The sequence below is a fragment of the Hylobates moloch genome, unplaced genomic scaffold (assembly GCF_009828535.3).
Source record: "Hylobates moloch isolate HMO894 unplaced genomic scaffold, HMol_V3 SCAFFOLD_14, whole genome shotgun sequence".
Taxonomy (NCBI): Eukaryota; Metazoa; Chordata; class Mammalia; order Primates; family Hylobatidae; genus Hylobates; species Hylobates moloch.
The window spans coordinates 41,737,601-41,759,015 of NW_026652289.1; the positions used below are offsets into that span (position 1 = coordinate 41,737,601).

Sequence of the window (21,415 nt, forward strand, 5' to 3'; positions counted from 1 at the left end):
TGTGTTGATGTTAAGCAAGTTAATTTGTATAAAGAGCCTGTAGTACAATACTTACCGGATAAACTCTTATTTATATTATCTTACTAGTCCCCCTCACATCCAAGCCAAGACAACTCTGTGGATAATTTTATTTCCATATGCAATTCCTGGGATAGAGAGAGGGACTCCCTGACCACTAGAAGATAAACTGGATCATGCAGCTGCTCCAAAGGAGTAGGATTTTACATTGACCACCTCAGGAAAATGTCTTTCTTAAGTTTTCAACATGGATAGAAATACTGGGTCATCAATACTTGCCTCTTCGTCTCATAAATGTTTATAGGGTCTTGCTCATGAATCCTAGAGCTAAGTCCACATTTGGGTGATTTATGTAAAACTTTTGTTCAGTATACATTGGCTGAGGCCTTGGGGGAATGCTCTGATTTGTCAGATCACGAGAATACTGTGAAGGATTCTCTCTATGAGCTGATACCCCGGGACAGGTTTGTACCTCTCTGCTACCACTGATTACTGACATCAGTTGGGCCTAAGAGTTTGTTGGCTTCTTATGCCTAACACCACTAAGTGCAGATAATCCAGGTGTGTGTGTGTGTGTGTGTGTGTGTGTGTGTGTGCATACATGTGTGCTTGCCTGCCCAGTGCAGATTCCAGAATGTGCATATAAGGGCATGGGGAGAGATGGAGATAAACTCCTCCTTATAGTCTTTCTTTTTCATTTTTAATTTATTAAAACGAAGAGGCACCATCTGGCTCATGCATAAGTGGTATACAGACGATTTACAAAGGTGAACTGCCTAATTTCCTGTTATACATTTAGAGAGAGAAAACAAACATTCCCACACCAGAACACCAGAGCAATTTGTTCTCTCTTCTTAAGACATTCACAATGACAAACACCTTTCCCTTCTGTGAATCACTGACTCAATGCTTCCAAGATTACCTTTACACTGGCTTTGACAAGGGTAGGCTTTGGGTACCATTATATCTTTCTAAGAACATCAGAGAACACTAAGAGATTGATAGTCAAATCTAGAATTAAAGTTTTGAATGTCCTGAAGGGGAGAATGTTGAGGTTTCAGAATACAGATGTTTTCAGATGTTTTGATTTGGGGAGAGGAGTCAATACACTGAGATCAGGGAGGAATGGAGTGAGGGGGGAATGGAGTCCTACTAATGTAGAGCTCCAGGAGTGTTCCTTTCTGTTCATCCTGCTGTCCTGTATGCCTGTGTGCTGTCCTGAGTGACAGTACCTGGCACTTGTTAGGCACCTAATAAAAGTATGAATGAATGAAGTCAGAAAGGGAATTTAGAATTAGGAAATAGGTCATTCCAGACCAAGAGAAACCTAGACAGATAACCAGATGCTCACTAAGGGGAGGTGAGCCTTTGGAGATGATGTGGAAGGCAGCTGCAGGCAGCAGGAGCAAGTCTTATCTAATCAAGCAGTGCATTATCCCGGGAGAATGTTCAGAGGAGGCAAATGAGTGATGGTCTGAGTCAAGGATGACCCACTTCAGGTTCTGGTAGAAGACAGAACTGAGTGTCTAGGACATGATGGGGTAAGTATGCTAAAATCCAGGTGGACACACAGGTGTGGGTCATAAGCAGGTCTGGCAGCAGGTAGTAAGGCATTGGATTCTAAGCTGGAGATTCTGGGTCAGGGTTCCCAGAAACTCCTAGAAAGACAGTAACAATAATCCCTGGGAAGTGAGAATCATTTAGAACGAGCCAAGCATACTGGAAGAATATTTGATTTTATGGATGTCTTGGTGTCCCCATAGCAGATGAAAAGTTGTAAGCTCTTGGACCCACACTGCCTTGGTTTGATCTCTGCTCCTATAATCCCTGATTTTATGACCTTTGGCAAGTTACTTGTCCTTTCTGTGCCTTCAACTGTAAAATGGAGCCAATATCCCCTATCACATGCATTTTCTGTAAGGACTAAGAGTTAAAAATATAAAGCTCTTAGGATGATAAATAATAAATATTAATTATTGTCTTAGTCTGTTCTGTGTTGCTATAACAGAATACCACAGAATGGATAATTTATTAAAGAAAGAGATTTATTTCTTGTGGTTCTGGAGGTTAGGCAGTTCAAGATCGAGGGGCCTCATCTGGTGAGGGCCTTCTTGCTGTGTCATAACATGGCAGAAGACATCACATGGCAAAAGACCAAGAATGGGCCAAACTTGCTTTTATAGTAAACCCACTCTTGTGATAACAAACCCACTCTCATGACAACAACATTAATCCATTCATGAGGGCAGAGCTCTCATGATTAATCACCTCTTAAAGGTCTCACCTCTCAACACTGTTGCATTGGGGTTAAGTTTTCAACACAGGATCTTTGGAGGACACTTTCAAACCCTAGCAATTATTGGAGCTAAAATATGAATGCTTTCTCCAATTCCAAAATGGACAAGGCTTACCTAGACATATTAGTTAAGGTAGGCCAACTGCTGTATCAAATAGATACTCAGATATCTAATGGTTCCAACACAAATAGAAGCTCATTTCTAGGTCACATAACAGTGTGAGTAGGTGAATTCACTGGAGGAGTAGTCCTCTGCTACACCATCATTCAGGCTCATGGAGCTCTACCCTTTTCCTTCTGTGGGGTCCTTGGTCATGCTAGGCATTTATCTATGTCCCAACCAGCTAAAAGGAGAAACTGGCGTGAAGGAGTGTGTGTGGGATGTCGTTAATAGACCTGGCCTGAAAGTGGGGACTAATCACTTTCTCTCATGGCAAGAACCCAGTTATATGACCTTCCTATTTAAAAAGGTGGCTGAGAAATGGAACATAGCTGTGTCCCACATAGAAGAGAAAAAACCTGAATTGTACTGCATAGCTGGCAATCTCTGCCAGAGTTAAGGATGAAGAAAAACTACATTGTTTTTCAACATTCCATCCCAGCAGCAAATCATCCCATATCCAATTATTTATCAGGAAAGATAGGCCAAGCTGTTCTTACTTTGTATTGCTACTCTGAACGTGGAGAGAGTTATTTTGCAAGGCCCTCTTTTTCTGTTCTCCTTGCAAACTCTTGGTGTCCCATGCTTTTCTAAGCAATGGAAGAGCTTGGTCCCACCTGCCATCTTGGTGCTTTGATTCATCCTCCAGGAAAGCAGAAGAGTAAATTCAAGAAACTACATCCTATGAATTGGGTGGGGGAAAGAAACAATGTTCCAAATCAAAGGGAATATAAGTTAATAGATAAGAAAACACATCTAGAAGAAAAACAGGGAAGAAATACAAACTAGAGCAACTTCTATCCCAAATCCATGGTAGTAAAGGAGAAATCCAGAGCATGTCCAAATTCTAACTGAAGGCATCCAGTATTGTCTACAGAAGGGTTAAATCCTTGACTAAAAGCCTGGGTTGTTTTCCACCAGCAGGTCAAAGGATGGGCTTCAGAAACTCTAAGACTTCCTGAAATTATATGAGTAATATTGAGTGGGGTGTTGTATTTCCTTTTTTGTTTTTTGAAGGTTCAAGGCTTTTAAGAGGATCCTAAAGATATTTATGGCCCATTGACTTTACTGGAATGAATTTCCCAGCATGTCAGTCCTGAGAGAGCAAGACAGAGATCCAGGGACTGTACCAATATGAGAGCTCTGGAAGGCAGCCCCCTCATTAATTTAATGGGAGGACCTGAGGTGCAGCAAAGCTGAGGCTTTATCAGATGGTCTCGAAGGTGCCTTCCAGTTTTATGATCAACAAGAACATTGACTGATTACTCAGTCACCAGAGCTGAGAGCCTGAGGCTCCCCTAAGTCTTTTTGACCAGTTAGTTCTTGCCTTCAAGTCGGGAGAAGCTCTTAGATGAAAGTCAAGTGGTTGGCAGTGTACTGAAGAGAGCCAGTGGTCTATGAGATAACTTGGTTTTAGGTAATTTTAAAGGTAAAAACAAAAGCTAATGATGGTAATTTGAGGCAACTGACTTTTAGGATCACAGGGTTCCACCATGCTTTCTGCTCTTCGTTGGAACTTTGAGAATCTCATTTAGTAAGTGGCACCTCTCTTCCCTGCCCAGATGATGTGTCTGTGCCCACTGAGGCAGAGAAGCCAGGCAGATGAAGATTATAAAGTACACTTGAATAACGATACAATTCTTGCTGATGGCGATTTCAGTGTGCAGCAACAATAGTTTTTTTTTTTTTTTTTTAAATACCAAGTCCTCTAATCTTTATAGCAAGATTAGGCATTCCAGCTCAGTCATAGCAGCCTGGGAATTTTGCAGACTTTGCTCTGCAGAGGCAGAAGTTTTGCTGCTCGTTTCTCCTCTTTGTAGGGAGAAGATACTCATCAGAAAGGGGAAGGGGTTGTGGCCCCATGCACAGTCCCCAAAATCAGACAAGCTTTTTCTCCCAAGGGGTGAGATTAAGACTGGAGAGCTTTCCTCATTAGACTTGTTACTCCAATAAGGTGTCCCTGCAGTTGGAAGCCTGAAACAGTGCAAAGAGGAAGGGGTCCATCACAAGTCTATTCATGTCCACATAGGCAAGCAGTTGCCAGCTACACTCAGAATCATATAGTTCCTTCCTCTGAGGCCAGGAGTAGGGAGGCTGGACCCCTAGCTTAACTGGTGATAAAGGATTAGCAGCTAGGCATACTAGTTCTTGAGGGATGCTGACCCTGTTTGGAGAGGGTTTATCCAGATTTGTCCCTTTGGTTTTAGCCATTAGGTACTCCTAAGTAGACCCAGGCACCAACGAAGAAGTGATGCTGGCTGTCAGGAGATGAGGGTCTTGTACTGGCTGTCCAGTGACCAGACTCTGTTTACTGTGTTTGATTCTTCCTTTGCTGTTTTTGAAATATCGTAATAATCTTTAACCATGGTCCTATTTATATGGAGGAGAAAAATGGAGGAGCATTGTATTCCATTCTCGAGGAAGTGGTTTTCCCAAATTTTTATAACAAAATTTTATTTGAGAGTAATTTTAGATGTACAGAAAAGTTGCAAAAATAATGTAGAGAACTCTCATATATCCTTCACTCAGTTTTTCCTCCTATTGACATCGTGTGGAACCAGGGTACCTTGGCAAAAATTAAGAAATTAACAGTGACACAAATTATTAACTAAACTAAAGACTTTGTTTGGATTTTACCAGCTTTTCCACTAATGCACATTTTACTGTCTCAGGATTCACTCTGGGATACCAAACCAATCTTACTTAAGGGCAGTGGAACTACCGTAGTCAAAGCAGGGGTAAGGGGATGGATCCTCCATTGCCCACAGTCTCTCCTTTGATACCCTATGCCCTCGATGCACCCTTAGGAGCCTCCAGGATTCCACAGTTCAGTTTTCTGCAACAGAGATAGGTGGGCTATAAGACACCCTCCTGCAATACCAATCCCAGAGGTGCTGAGAAACCCTATTTCGTGAGCAAATTATAACTCCAGATTCTTACAAGAATCCTTTAGAACTGTGCAGTCTGGGGCAGCCATCTTCATATAGCAAGTGGACAGGGCTGGAGTTACCGTTCTCTGCTGGAGTTTAGGGGTCTAGAGGAAGGTATGGGATCTTTTTAAATTCCCAGCCCTAAACCATGCGTTTGTTCTCTTCTTCAGCTTTGGGAGAGGGTGCGTTGTGCTAATCAGGAGACGTGGCCACGGACTGGAGAGACTTCCAAGTGGGGCTCAGAGCTTTAGTTGCCTGAGCATCTGCTGTAGGACTGGGTGTCGTGATATGCACATCTCAAGTGAATTTTGAAAAACAACTTAAATGCTAAGACCTATTAAGTTGTACAAAGCTGCTGAGGGAATGAACACAGAAAGAGGTGTGTGAGATACATTTATGCTAATTATAAGTATTACAACCTTATTTCCTTGATTAAAGCCAGTGGATCTGCACACTAGTTATGTACAAAATATCAGTCACTTTGGAATACAAAAGTCTGTGGAGGGACAGGGCTGATATTTAGGACATCTTGGTCTCAGTGCCAGTTCTGTGTCCAGGTTCCAAATCAGAGATTTCACTTTCATCTCTAAAATCTGGAGTTTGGATTCCAGCCATATGATCTCTTTGAGGTTTTGCTTTCTATGGAACTAAGTTCTGTGTGTAATAATAAGTGAGAAGGAGACTTTGTTTTTTTAGGATAGGAGGGAGCCATGGCCAAAGGTATAATAACGTCAAACTTGTCTTAACCAGTCTGTACTGTTGCTCTGACTCTAGACCATAGCTCTTCCACATCTCAGCCCCTTTTTCTCCTTCCTGATAAAAAAAAAAAAAAAAACAAACTCCAGTTTTGAAGCAGACTCTTCTACATTACCTGGATCTAGTTTAGTGACTGAAGTTTAATTTCTGCTCCACCCTCTTCTTCCTGTTTGAGATATTGAGGATAATTGGCCAAAATTCACCCTGGTGGGTAGAAGAATTACCTGAACAGAATTTCTTTGTATTTTTCCAAGGATGAGGATTATCTAATTATTCCTATCATCTTTGCACTCCCATACCTCCACCCTCTCTAGACCATTTTATACTTTATTTCAATATGGTGATAATGCTGGGGACATCTACCTGCAACTCAGGCATTCTGAAAAATATAGAACTGAATACAGAAAAGAATCTGGTATTTTCCACCCTGGGACACTCTGGCAATCTGGAGAGAAGATGACCTGGCGAGGGCATGATGACCAGGAGGTTGAGGTGCAAAGAACCGGGCTCTAACAATGAAGTAATGAAGTTATTTTGTGAATTCTCCCTGCAATGGCCTAAGGCTATTAGTCCTGGGAAGTGCCCTCCCATTTTTGTTTATTGGCTCTTGGCAGCCAGTGACAAATGTGGGAACTAGAATGCAGGAGTAGAAGCCAAGAAACCTAGATTCAGTCTCTCTGCCATGACTCCTGACATGGAACAGATCCCTTTCTTGCCCAGGACCTGAGTTTGTCATTTGTAAAGTGGACATTTCTCATCTTTCTTCTACACTGTTGTAAGGCTTTTCATCTTTTCACATGTACTGGCCACACCAATAGCATTATTGTCTGCCATTGCATGGAAACTAGGTTGAGAGTTTGTGGGATGTACTCAAGTTTCCTTTTTAGATACATCCATGGCTTCACTGCTTCTTTTCCTGGACTGGGACTGACAGGACTGAGTCCCAGTTCAGTCACTCGGTTTCTTTGATGACATTGTGTTTAGATAATAACCTCAACTTTAGTTAACACTTCTCTCTCATGAGGTTAAATTAGATGCTTAGTTTCCAAACACATTTGCACATTTGCTAACCCTGTCCATGTTGGTTTATTTCCTGCCCTCATACCACATTCCCTAGCCATTAGCAAGATCCATGTGTGAGGGATGGGATTCAATTCAATTCCTTATCCATGTGCTAAGATGAATAGAACACAAGGAAATAAAAATCTCATAGGGTATATAGGAACAGATAAAAATGTGTTGCTCTACCATAAGCCAAAGAGAGGCAAATTGTATAAAAGGCAGTTAAAAATGTCTAAAGCTTATCTAAGTAGAGGAATGGCATGGGTCTTGAGGGGTTGGTTGGCAGTCTGGATTAAATTTTAGGAAGATATCTCCATCAGAGAGGTTAGCATGAGCAAAGGCATGGAGGGAGCTTGGAGGTAAGGAAACCAGGAGAATGATCTAGAATGGTGTGTGATTCAACTGGCCAAAACTAAGGATCTATGGAAGATGCATAGAAAGAAATGTTGGTAAAGGAAAGACCACCATGGCAGCTTTTGAAAGGCCAACTATTTTGGCTTAGGTAGTCAATAGACAGTCACAGAGGATTTGTCATCTGTTGAAGTGTGAATCAGGTCATGTGTAAGGACAATTCATAAGGCAGTGGCATGTGGGATAGATTGCTGGAAACCAAGACCGTAAACACAGGCCATCACACTGGCCCAGGAAAGAGGCAGTGAGATCCTGTGCCACAGTGGTAGCCATAGAGTATGGAAGAGAAGCCATTAGAATCCGTGGGCTCAGGACTACGAACTGGAGACTTGCTGTTCCCACAGGCTCAAAGCCACTTGCAGTTTGTAAGGGGCAACTATGAAAACAAACAAACAAACAGAAAAACAAACAAACAAAAACACAAAAAAACAGTGAAATGGAGGGTCAGGGTGTGTCTTCATCCATTCTGAGGTGCTATAAAAAACACCTGAGGCTATGTAATTTATAAAGAAAAGAGATTTAATTGGCTCATATCTCTGAAGACTGTGCAAGAAGCATGGTGCCAGCATCTGCTTCTGGTAAGGACCTCAGGAAGCTTCCAATCATGGCAAAGGAGGAGCAGGAGTGTCACATGGTGAGGGAGGGAGCAAGAGAGAGAGGAAGGAGTGGTGCCAGACTCTTTAATGACCAGATCTCATGAGAACTAAGATTAATAACTCGCTTACTACCTGGAGAATGGCACCAGGCCATTCCCTCAGGGATCCACCCCCATGATTCAAAGGCCTCCGACCAGGCCCCACCTCCAACACTGGCGATCAGATTTCCACATGAGATTTGGAGGGGACAAATACCTAAATAAACCAGGATGGATTTTTTAAATTGCATCTTTTAGGCCACCACGTCCATTCTGCATCCTTAAAGTGTTAGAAACAACTGAGCAAATGCCAAATCATTCAATTTTAAAGAAACATATAGCTGGAAGGAGCCTTAAATGTCATCTATTTCACCCTTGAGGCACCAGGCAGAATAGCATCAAAATAATCCCAGAGAGATGGTTTGCTGGCTCTATTCCAGTGCATCTTCTGGGATTCCACAGGTTTCCTTCCTTATTCCTTCCAGCTGTGGGACAGGGAAGCTATTTTCAGTGAGAGGTTTGTGTTTTTCTTTCTAATTGTTAACGTTCTTTAGAAGTGGGAAGTTCTCAGTTATGTGTAGCGAGAGTCCTACCTGCTACAAGGTAAGTCTGTTTCATCCTATGTCCTTAGTGGAGATAAATGTGGCTTATATTATAAAACAGACATTATAAGACTCAGAAAAACTAAGAAGAACCTCAATGTGACCAAAATGGCCTTGTGGCCAGGTGCAGTGGTTCATATCTGTAATCCCAGCACTTTGGGTGGCCCAGGCGGGGGGATCACTTGAGGTTAGGAGTTCGAAACCAACTTGGCCAACATGGCGAAACCTTGTCTCTACTGAAAATATGAAAAATTAGCTGGGCATGGTGGTGCACACCTGTAGTCCCACATGCTTGGGAGGCTGAGGCAGGAGAATCACTTGAACCCGGGAGGCAGAAGTTGCAATGAGCCAAGATCACACCACTGCACTCCACCTTGAGCGACAGAGCAAGACTCTGTCTAAAAAAAAAAAAAAAAAAAAAACCCTTGTGTTTTTCATAGGTAATTGGTTATATTTTATGCATTGGTTGTATCTTGACTGGTGGGAGACCAGTGGAATAAAAATCTTTAGCTCCCTAGTCCTGCCAAAAAATAATAACCTATTTCTGAGGGTGGTTTCCAGTTATCTCCTAAACTTAGTCTCTTATCTCTGCAGTTTAGAAATCCAGTTGTTTTCTTCTCTCAATGAAGGTGGTACATGCATGAAGACTGATACTGGGGAAAAAAGACGGGGAAGATGCCCCATAAGAAAATTCTGAGACCTTAAAGCATGCTTATATTGGATTCTATCCCCGAGAAAGGAGAGGAAAAGGCTGAAGGAGACCATTGAATCTGGTGTTGAGTCATTCACATCTCTCTACTCCTGTGGAGGGCCCTTATGGATGTGTCATAACAGGATCTTCTTTTCCTTCCTCAAGTGCAAAAGGCCTTTTTTTTTTTTCCTGAGACAAACTGAATATATAACATATAAAGATACATAAATTTCCATACAGATATCTTCTTTACTAGCTGTAATTAAGATATTTGCATGTAAAGAGAATGTTGTGTTCCCTTGACTTCCTCCTGGTAGGGAATTGTATTTCTCTCATAATCCTCATAGCCCAAGATTTTGTGCTCTGTCTGTGTCTAAACAGAAGGAGGAGGAGGAGGCGGAATCAGAGGACTGGGTCAATACAAAGCATCTGAGATTCAGAAATTCAAACACAGTTTTTACTCTCGGTTGTTTTTTTCTAGGCTTTGCTAATCCCAAAGAGCAAAGTTGGAGGTAGGAAAAGTTGATAGCCGAAGAGCAGGTGGGCCGAGCACCCGCCGACATTGCAGTCAGGCAGATATTCAGTTGAATCACTGGGCTTCTGCTGAGAGCTATTTTGCCTTAGGAAATTTGCTTAAATACACTAAGACTTAGATTCCTCATCTGAAAAAAAAAACAATTTCTTCTTTTGTGCACATTAAATAAGTATTCAAATTGCCAATACCCATTAGGCACCCAATAGATGGCTATTATTCTATGTAAAAGAATAAGGTAGAAATTATATATCAGAAATTTTAAACCGTTTTAAGTTACAAGCCAAGGTTTTCCCTATGATGGATCTTTGTTGCTGGATACTAAAATTAGAGAGAAGAACCTACTCAAGAGAATTTAGGGAAATTTAAAATAAAAAAAAGCCACCCACTCCTCCAGGACTGGTTTAGACATTTGAGTTGATCTGTTGGAAGCCCAGGAGGAAAGAGAAAACACTTTTAGGCGTCTGCAGGAAGAGCTTTTCTATTGTGGAGTTAGTAGCTACAACCAGGAGCTAATTTTTCTAACTGTGGACCATGAATTCTGCAGTAGACAAAGGTCTTCAGAATTAAAGCCTGCTTCTCCAGATGTCCTTAGTGTGTGCTGTCCCTTATCATCCCAGAGGGAGAGCTTAGGGTGATGTACTTGTCCTGGAGCCTTGGGGATGGAGAAAAGACTGGCTTAAGTCCAGCTCTACCTCCTTTCTCCTTTCATTGGCTATATGATGGTTACTGCTCATTATTATGCAAAGCATGAAATATGCAAGTGTATATGCATATGCATAATGGATATGCAAGTTCTTTGTAAACTGTTGGTTTGAGTGCTGGTGGTTTTGTCACCACCACCCCCATCACCAGCATCATCACCAACACCATCACCACCACCACCATCACCATCATCACCATCACCAATGCCACCATCACCGACATCATTACCAACACCACCAACACCATCACCAACACCATAGCCACCACTATTATCACCATTATAGTCTGTGCTTAGTAAATAACCATGTACACACTGGAAAAATACATTGAATCCATCAGTGTCCCAAAGTTGACTGGTAGGGGGTGGTCTGTACTCCAGCTCTCCAACTCTGCCAATCATCACGACAACCTTGGTTGCCTTCCTCCATTGAGTCATGCTTTCCAGCCTCTTCAGCCAGCTTGGAACTTTGATTTGTGGCCCAGTTTGCTCTTGTAGTTGGTCATTTCCTTACCCAGTGGGTCAATCCCCAACTTCCTGATCTTTGTATTTATTTTTTCACATCCTGAGACACTTGGGTACATGTCTGTTCCATACCTCGATAAAGCATAAGTTCTCTCGAAGGCAAAGGAGCTCACCCACTTTTAGCACAGTGATTTCTACATTGAAAGTGCTTAATAAAAGTTACTTAATTAAAAAATACATAATACTATATTAGATGTTTGTAATGGGAAAATAATAATGTCCCCACTTGCCTAAATCTTCTTACATGAATCCTCATTGGTTCCCACTCACTGGGCACCAATGGTCAGTATGTGGGGACTCTTGAGTATGTGTATCTGAAAGATGCATTGGTATCACCAAGGAAAAGCCAGCTGGATCTGATTCCCTGCCAATGGCCCTGACATCTGACATCTGCTTATTAGTGCAGAGGACTGGAGAAGGTCTCACAATAATTAAAATACCGATAAGAATGGAGTTAGCACCAAAAGGAAATTTATTAATGCACACAGAGAATCACATTATTCAAAGGCCACAGGATCAAAGCATTTGTTCTCAGTAAGCTAGTCCATGTGGGAAGCCGGATCATAATGTGAAAGTTGCTTAAAGAGGAAGAAATCAGAGCAAGGATGTTAGAAGAGTCAAATAATCAATGACATCCAGCTAAGAAAGCCTAATAACAGGGTTTCTGGCTTCTCAGCAGGTTCAGAAATACTCCATGTGTTTTGCCTAAATCCTCCTCTCTCCCTTGTCCAGAGCCAGGAAGGGATGAACATCTCCACCATCCAGTTCTAAGGCTCATTCTTTCCCAGGCCTCCAGGACCAGCCAGTGCCCCATCTGAGAGATACATTATTTCTTCATCTGCATCAATCAGGACACAATGCAGCCTTGATAGCCTAAGAGCCACTCAAGATTTTTCAGACAACCTTGGATATACATCCATGTTTTCATTCATTTTCTGCTGATCGTAAAGAGGCCAATTGTATTTTCTTCATTTTCAAATGTTTGGGAGCCACTTTATTATAGCCCCTAATGCTTTCCATGTCACTGAATTGCTTTCACACCTAAAAATGAGTCCTTTTGTTGCTTGCAAATCTTATTGCCTTGATACTTAGTATTATATGCCCCAGGGAGGGTACATATTAATAGATTTCAAGTGCCTGTTCTGATTGGTGATTGCCCAGAGTGGAGTGATGAGAAGAATTTGGTGGTTGCATCTAGGATCAGTGAAAAAGTGGTGATCAGCTAGTGACATCTGCCATGAAAGTAGAAAAGAGGATTGGTGGCACTTGTGTCCTGTTCTGGCACATGTCATCTTGAGCAGTGCTTTCAATTCAGGGATTCTGCTGGACGCTGTTAGGCATGCTCTAACCTTGGATTCACACAAGTGGAGGGATTCTAATATGACATAGATATTGAGTTTATTGAGTGCCCCTGTGTTGAAGGATCATATTCAGAGAAAGGGGTCTGCCAGGTGGATCTGCATTACTGGACTACTTTACCCATCACATAAATGAGACTAGCATCCCCAAATTCTGAATTATCTTCTGCTGGCCTTTCCCCCACATTTCAACTAAACAGTTGGATTTTTTCTTCTTTTCTTACAACTTGTATACAGCAAAAGTGCCTTGTTTCTGGGTAGATTTCATTCCCTATTACACACTGCCAAGGTGTTTGGTAGTCTAGATACAGCTTTCCCTTCCAGCTCTATGCCATCATCTCCGAGCCAACTTTTATCAATGTAGCAGCAGGATCTTGAAGCATATATATATATATATATATATATATTTTTTACTTTTTGAAAAGTTGAACAGCCCAAGATCAGGGTTTGCTGCTAGAGTTCTGCTCCCAAGCAGACGTTGATTCAATTATCAACATTCTTTGGATATGGTCTATGCATTTTTATTACTCCACCCAACTGTTTTGTAAGTATTCTATGAGAGACCTTGATAAACGTCTGGATGAAATTTGGGTAAGCATCTACACTGGCAGTCTTTTGAAATCCTGACCAGAAACGAAGTTGGAGGTCATCTTTCAAACCCACTTATTTGATAGGTGAATACATTGAATGCCAGCCAGAGAGAGAGAGAGAGCGAGCAGATGTTCCTCAAGATCACACACCTAGTTAGTGGTAGAGTGAAGACAAGAACATTGGTCTCCCTTCCTGTGAATTCAGTGCTCCTCTCTAATCACCATCAAAGTGCTATGAGGTCAATGGGCTGGCATGATTCTCCCTATTTACAGACAAGTAAATTAAAGCTCAGAGAGATTAGTGATCATTCCCCAGACTGTACGATAAATGAGGGGTGGAATTGGGTTTGGTGTTCTGGTTAAGTTAGGTTTTTCAAGGGATGAGAGTTTACTTGTGAATAGAATGTTTAAAGAGCACACCAGTACAGCACAGTCTTCATGAGGTTAAGTAGAAGTGTGAGCTTGTAATAATTGAGTTCCACGATTTATTTTTCTAATAAGGCTCTGTGGCAAGGCCATTCAAGGCAAAGGAGGAAAACAGCATGACCCAAGCCTAGTCAACGCAGCAAGCAAAGATAATTTAATTTAGAGATTTTTGGGCTCTCCAGTATAATCTTAAAGCAAGCAGCAGCAACGTGATTTGAGGTGATTGTAGTCTGTAAAATGTAACACAGATTCAGTGAAACTGAAGGGTGAGGAAGGAATATTAGAAGCAAGGGAGGTGGTGCTCAGAGTTGAGGAGTATTGTCCTATTGCCTTGAAATGTGTTGCAAGAAGTAATTGTTTTAATGTTTATTGTGAAAATGTGTTCTCAAGAACTTTGATTGACACATAATCATTCACAGTAGCTTAGAAGTTCTTTAAGGGCAGTATTCATGCCTTATTTCACCGATTATATAACCCTTGTAGGTAGGACTATACATGATATATGGTAGACATTTCATAAATGTTCATTAAATGACATAAACCGGGAGACAGGTGTTCTTCTCAGTGAATGACTGATCTGGGATGATGCTCAAGGACCCTAATTTGGAACAATCAGAGATCACAAAGCCAGGTTTCAGTACAGAGACGTGTGGAGGGGTTGTCCTCCATTATTTTGGTGCAATGAGTGGGCTCTGCAACATGTTCCTCACCCACAGGGGTGGCAAGATTGGAAAACACTAAAGATAGTTGACACCTGAGGGTGGTGAAGCACAGTGCTGCAGGAAGTTACCCTTATTGTGTGAAAATGGAACAGACCATCCTACAAGATAGTGGGTTCTCCATCCCCAATGGGTTTCTAGAAAATCCATAGAACCACATTATACAGATGCCTCTGCTGGACATGAGGTTTCAGTAGATGATCTCAAAGTTTTCCTTTTCTCTACTTCTGAGATCCTAAAAGCCAACTCTACAACAGAGATTGCTTAGATAAGTGCAAAGTGGTAGAGCAATTTAAGGACTCATAATTATGCACATGAAGTAACTGTGTCAAGTATATATTTTCATGATGCTATGAAATATTAGGCCAAATTCATCTTCTGCATATCTACACATTCACAGCCTGAATCCTTTCCCACTTCGCTCATACCTCAATACCTGTCACCTGCCCTGTCTCTTGTCTCTCCCTGTGACTGTGTTTATCTTGCTCTGAAGGCTTTCTTGAGGCATTTCTCCCTCCTTTCAACTCTAAAATCCACAATCCACCCTACATTAAAGAAAAATCTTCATTTGACCTTTCTGTCCCTTCTAACTTTGCCTGAATACTGAAATAAGTACTTTGCATCTTCTGTCTTAATTTTTTGGGCTTCTGATCTTACCACTGAATTGAATCTGCAGTTTTGGGGTCACTAATTATCTCTCATGACCAAATTTAAATTTCTTACTTCAAGTCTAACCCTTCCTGAACTATTGTTGAATGACGTTATTAATAATTTCCCCTTTCCCCCGCACCCCCTGCAACTGCCAATGCTGCATAGTATTCTTGCTGAACGCCTCAGTAATGCTTTGTTCCACAAGTTATACCCATTCCTGGTCATTCTTTCCCCGTTCCATTGGTTTCTCTCCTTCCTCTCATTTTAAGTTTGGGTGCTGCTATTTTAGACATCTGCTTTGCAAACCTCATGCACTCACGTGGTTATAACCCCTTTTTACTTTTACACAGAATCTGTTTGAAATTTACATTTGCAGCCTCCACTTCTTCTCTCTTTGATTGCTTAATCTGTAAGCCTCCCCTGGGGAATTCACTGGAGATTGAAACACGGCATGTTTTAAATAAAACTCACCATGGCCTCCTCCTGCTTCTCTGAGTGCTAGCACCTCAGCAACCGTTAGCATCCGTGAAAACTCTCTTGGGAGCGTCCCAAAGGGGAGTCATTTCTGAACCTGTCTCTTTATCACCAGCCTGCTATGTCTTTCCTTATAGCACCTCAGTGCCACTTTTTCTTTGCATGTTGGCAGGAGCTGCCCTGGTCCATGCCTGGTGAGTCCAAAACCTGAATCCGCGCACACACCTTCAGGCTTGGAGCTCTTCCCCCGGGGCTCCTCAAACTTCTTCATCCCTCCTGTTTTTTTGGAGCCTTGAGTGAGTAAATCTTCATTTCACCAAAATATAAATTTCTTGCCCTGGCCTACTAGGTCCTCAAGCCCCTGCCAGTCTCCTTCCTGACCTTCCACAAGAAGCCCCCTTGGCTCCATCCCAGCCAGTCTGTCCCCAGTGGCCCAGTGCCAGTTGCTCATTTCCACCTTTGCATGAGGCCCTCTGTGTTCATTTGTTCGGGCTGCCGTAGCAGCGCTCCACAGACTGGGGGCTTCAACAACAGAATCTGATTTTCTCACTGTTCTGGAGGCTGGAAGTTCAAGACCAGGGTGCCATCAGGGTTCATTCGTTTGGAGGCCTCGCTCTGTGTCTTGCACATGGCTGCCTGCTCACTGTCTCCCCACGTGGTCACCCGTCTGTGTGGTTTGTGTCCTAATCTCTTCTTATAAGAACCCCAGTCCTATTGGATTAGGGTCCACCCTACAGACCCCATTGAACCTTAGTTACCTCTTTTAAGGATCTCTCTCCAAATACAGTCATATTCTGAAGAACTTGGGGTTAGGACTTCCCCATAATGAGCATGTGTTGGGGGGCACACAGTTCAGTCCATCACACCTCCTCTTCCCAGCTGCCCATCTGTCCTTTCTTTCATCTCCCTTTTCATTCTTTCTCTCTGTTCATCCCTCCCTGCCATCAGCACCCAGCAATCCCCATTTCATTGTCTTCACTGGATGGTCTTTTCAGCCCCACCTTATGAGTTTGTGCACAGGGACATGTTGCTTCATGAATCTGCCTCTCCTCCAGGTCATTCTAGTGCTGCTTCTCTGCCTCTGACTCGATTGAGAGCAGGGACTGTGTCTCTTGTCTCTTGCACACAGCCCTTGACTTGGAAGCACTTGAGAAATGCCATTGCTAAGTTACTGTGAGTCCCTCCTCACCCCACCCCCCCCGCCCTCACTTCTCAAGAGGCCTTTCAAGGGAAAGGCCTTGCTTAGGAGCTTTTTTCCTGAGTGGTGATGGAGAACACAAATGCTAACTCCGTGAACAGCAAGGAGGAGGAGGGCTGAGGCTCCACGCTGCTGACATTCAGTGAGCTAACCTTTCTAAATCAGGAAGGAAAGGAGAGGGAATCTGAGTAGCCCTAAAAGCAGTGGTGAATTCAGGGATTTTCTGCGGGGCACACTAAGAGCAATAATTCTCTCAGAAGCTTTGGAGAAAGTGCTGTTTCTTTGACCTAAGGGGTTGAAGATTCTAGATAGAACCCACTTCCTCTCCAAGCAGTAGGTTGGCTGGGAGGCTCCTGCTGGGAGTAGAACCAAGCCTGTGGAGGGAAGCCCATTGCGTCTTGGTGTCCCACAGAGGAAGACAGCTGGGTGTCATGTGCTGGGAGTGGTGTTATGATGTGCTGGCTGAGCCCCGAGTGCATTGCGTTTCTGGGCGGACTCCAGAGTGAGGGTCTTGAAGGTAGGTGGCTGCGGTCTTCCTCTGTCCTCCCTAATGGTGCAATGCAAATGTTTGAGGCTGTGCCCAGGAGAGACATGCCATTCAGTTAAAGATCCCCCTGCTTTCCTCATCCTCCCTTCTTTCATCCTCCCATGCTTCCTTCCTCTCCCTTCATCCCTTTTCTTCTCTCTCCCCCTCCCCACTCTCTCCCCTCATTCACTGTCAGGAAGGGCCATGCCAGAAGGGCCCGTTCAGCGTGGTGTGGCAGCGGCAGAGGCTAGCAGCAACGGCAGCTTCCACAGTGAGTCTGGATTTGATTTCTGGGGCCAGGGGGCTGGGCAGGGCAGTTCACACACAGACTGACAGCTTGCAGGCTTTGGAGAGGCACTTCCATGGGCCGGGGCCTGCTTCCAACCTCTCTTTCCTTGCCTCCCACTGTGGGGCATCATTTAACTTCCATGGAAGTTTCCTGCCAAAGCCATTGATGTGCTTGGGATGTCTCATGGGGAGACAGCATGGTGGGGGGTGGCGGGCCATAATCTGCTAAAATTAGGTGCACAGCCGAGAGAGCCGCTGGAGTTCACGTGGCTGCCAGGGCTTCTGTCCAGACCTGTGCGTGTGGTGGAGGCTGGAGGCTCTGCATGGACGATGGTTTGGCTGCTTTCTTGCATTTCAGAAGGTGTGATCTTGAGTTTTGAGCACACTTTGGGTGCCTACACTCCATAGGAGACTCTCTGTAAGGAAATAAGAATGCCCTAATTGCACACACTAGAGGGTCTAAGAACTGGAGGTCTCCCCGTTGACCTCAGATAAAACGTGGTCTAACAGACTTGATGCTCGGGATGGTCATTAGAGATTCTCCATGACTGAGTCAGATCCCCCAGTGCTTGCAGGGAGGCTTTTGCCCTCCCCATTTTAATTTCTATGGTAATTTCTGGCAGGGAGATGGACATACTGCAGAGTCAGTTGAAGTTCCATCTGTCTTGCCTTGCTCGTCAGACTGCATTGGATGGCTTCCTTCCACTTTTTGCTTGGGGGCTTTTCTCTTCTATTTGGGAAACGGTCCACTTGGGAAAACAGTACCACAGAATTCACCTCCTCAGCCTTAAAGATCCAGCCCAGACTAAGAAGACACAAGTCCTGCTTGCCATCTTGAGAGGCTTTCCACAGGCCAGAGGCTGCTTCCAAACACTGACGTGCGGTAGTTAAGGCAGTTTTGAAGTGAGAAGCTTCTGGTTTCTAATATACAGTATTATCCGGATACTGCAGTCTTATGGGCAGATGCATGGGAAGGAAGGCTTTGACAGTTTCAGTCATTTCTCTCATAATTTGGTTAGGGAGGTAAATTAAGCATAGCCTCCCAGGTTCTCTCAGGATCAGTTTTATAGGTTTCTCTTCTTGACACTGCTCCTAATAACAGCATGAAAGTTTAAGATTTTCAGTACTAACAACTGTGTATAGCTAGGGCATATCAGAACAAACATGCTTGGCAGCCTTATGAGAATTTTGCAAGCAGAACCATTATAGAAGATTAATTAATCTCATTTCATGCTTTTAAAATACTATATGTATTTCAGTCACATCAGGTTCAAACGCTTGGTTTTAGGAACTGACAGGTTGCATTAAAATATCAAATTGGTCAAATTTATTAATTAATTTCAACAAATATTTAATATTAATCAACTGTGTGTGTTTGATTGTCTAAAGTTGGACCCTCCTGAGAATGAAAAGGGAAGTTATTAATAATTAAATAGGAGCTACAGGCATAAATTTAGACCTTTCTTGGTAAATTGGGGCATACAGTCATTTTATCCATGTATCCTCAGTTATTATTGGTGCCAGTGATACAACTATGAGTAAAACAGACAAAAATCGCTGCCCTTACCGAGGGAGATAAAAAACTAAAGATAAAGTATGTAGTAAATTCAAGAGTGATAGGTTCTTAAGAGAGAAGGAAAGCAGAGAGGAGAAAAAGAAGTACTTGGTGGTAGTAATAGTGGTGGTGTTGGTGGTGGTAGTTAGTGTTGTGTGTGTGTGTAGTTTAGATAGGGACGTCAAAGCAATTGCATTGCTTAAAGAATACGAAATATTTTAGTTTCTCCAAGGAGGTCTTTCATGACTCAGCTAAAACTTACTGCATGGATGAAATCATATCTGAAAATTCTGAGTCCCAATAAAGAAATACTCACAAACTTCATAATGACAGAAAGCAAAGAGAGAAAACCAGGTGGCTGTGGCATTGGAAGGATACCTTGTCTGCTTGATGGTCAGCACAGGTTTCATCTCCCTCTGACATCACTGAGATGGCATCAGAAAGTGAACATGGATGTGGATTCATATTTGGGGAGCATCTTCTTAGAAAGTCCCTTAATCTCTGACTTGTGCTGGCCATTCAGAGCATCTTAAGGCCCTTCCTTCTCCCATTTGCCCATCTGCTGAATACCTGCTCTAGCCAGGCACTTTGACAGGGGCATTGAGTACATTAATTTGTTTAATTTATACTGTTCTCATGAAGACATTATTATGGTTCCAGTTTGGGGATGAGATCGCTGATGTTTAAACTCAGAAATAGAAAATAGTGGAGCCAGGATTTAAATCCAGGTTGAATTATGTCTGAAATTCTGCCTTTATCAGTTAGCCTCAGCATCTTTCCACAGATACCAGTTGGCAGGAAGTGGAAGTAAGAAAAAGACTCACTGGGTGACCCAGTTGTCCCATGTGTGGGCTGATTTGCATGGCTGGATCAGGAGCAGTAGATGTGTTGGGGTGGTTGTTCATGTCTTTGCTGATTGTGCATGAAGGCACAGCAACTTCTGCTGCTTTTTTTTTTTTTGAGTGTTGTCACTGGAAATGGGGATGGGCATGGGAAATTTTGGGGGCATGAGAGTAAATCTTCCTGTGTGGCTTCCTTCCTTGGCTGAGGTGGAGGCTTAACTTCAGTGAGCCAGGGTTCCTGGGGCTCACGCATGTTGGAAGGAGGGACCACGCATGGTGTCTGTGTATAGATAATAGAGGTGGGGAGAATGCATGCAGAGTGCTGAGACTGAACAAAGGTTTTTCGACAGGAGTTTGAGTGAAGAGTTGAGTTTGAAGATAATCCTAAATTTCCTGTCTGCCTTTGTGAATGGAATCCACAGACTGACCTCATCCAGTCTTGGGATGCTATTAGCAAGAAACAGGATGTCTCTGGACCACGTCTCAGATATGATGGTTATATTTAACCTCAATATCACTGTGTAACATTGCATTTATTTGTGGTATACTTTCATATATTTCCCAGAAAACAAATAGGTAACCTGTTGTTTTATGCATAATATGGTAACCTCCTGATAAGGTTGTGTTTCAAGCAAATCACCATTTAGATGCACAAGAGAGACCTGCTACGACAAAGTAAAGAATTATTTTGGGATGCTCATAACCCTCTCCAGTTTTCCTTTTGTGATAAAGGAGAAGATTTCTACCTGTGATGCTATACTTTCCTTGGAGTTTTAGAGCATATTTATCCCAGGGTCTCAATGCATGTCAAGGCAATGTCTCTTAGTTTCACAACATGTGTCATGGGGTAGAGAGAAGCTATTACTCTTGTCATTTGGCAAGAATTTTCTTTTTCATTACATTGTTACCATCACAGAAATATACTCCAAGCACTGGGATGTCCCTCGCTGTGGTCTTCTAACTATTGGGTAGGGTTACCTCATCAAGTTTTAGTTCTTTACTGCTTTTAGGGACCCTTTCTAGTTTCCCCCGTCATTTTGATACTTGAGGGCTGAGGAGGAAAGCATCATTCATCTTTCTCCATAGGATACTCCACTTTCACTTATCTGAGTTCTCCCTCTGGTAGAAATGAATAAACAAGCAAATTAGCTTTTCTTCTAAAATATTAACCCATCTCAATACAGTTGGCTTCTCTCTTCTGCATCTGTGTGCTCTGTGGAGTCCCAGCTGGGAATCAGGGTAAAGATGAGAAGTGTCTGGTTATATTTCAAACTGACAAGGATAGTCATTCTTTTTCTGGTTACATATGGGCCGCCCTGCCACTCACACATACAAGATATGTCTTAATTCCAGAAGGGTTTAGCTGAAGCTTAAAAGAATAATACCCATGCCCTACACACAAGTCTGCAAGGGCACCTGGTCGTGAGTGTGCCTCAGTCTGGGAATCTGCTTAGAGACTTGGTCATAG

The 21,415-nt window shown here is 42.8% G+C and overlaps 1 protein-coding gene across 6 annotated transcripts in view; it reads left to right on the top strand.

Annotated features, from left to right (window-relative positions):
• Window positions 1-21,415, top strand: part of NTRK3 (neurotrophic receptor tyrosine kinase 3) — a 386,596-nt gene that overhangs the window by 332,548 nt on the left and 32,633 nt on the right. The window contains exon 16 of one of the 6 annotated variants that reach the window (XM_032175496.2): window positions 17,459-17,533. The exons of the other annotated variants lie outside the window; for them this stretch is intronic. Coding sequence (XP_032031387.1) covers window positions 17,459-17,533 — 75 coding nt within the window. The remainder of the gene's footprint in view (window positions 1-17,458; window positions 17,534-21,415) is intronic. 6 annotated transcript variants of the gene reach the window in all.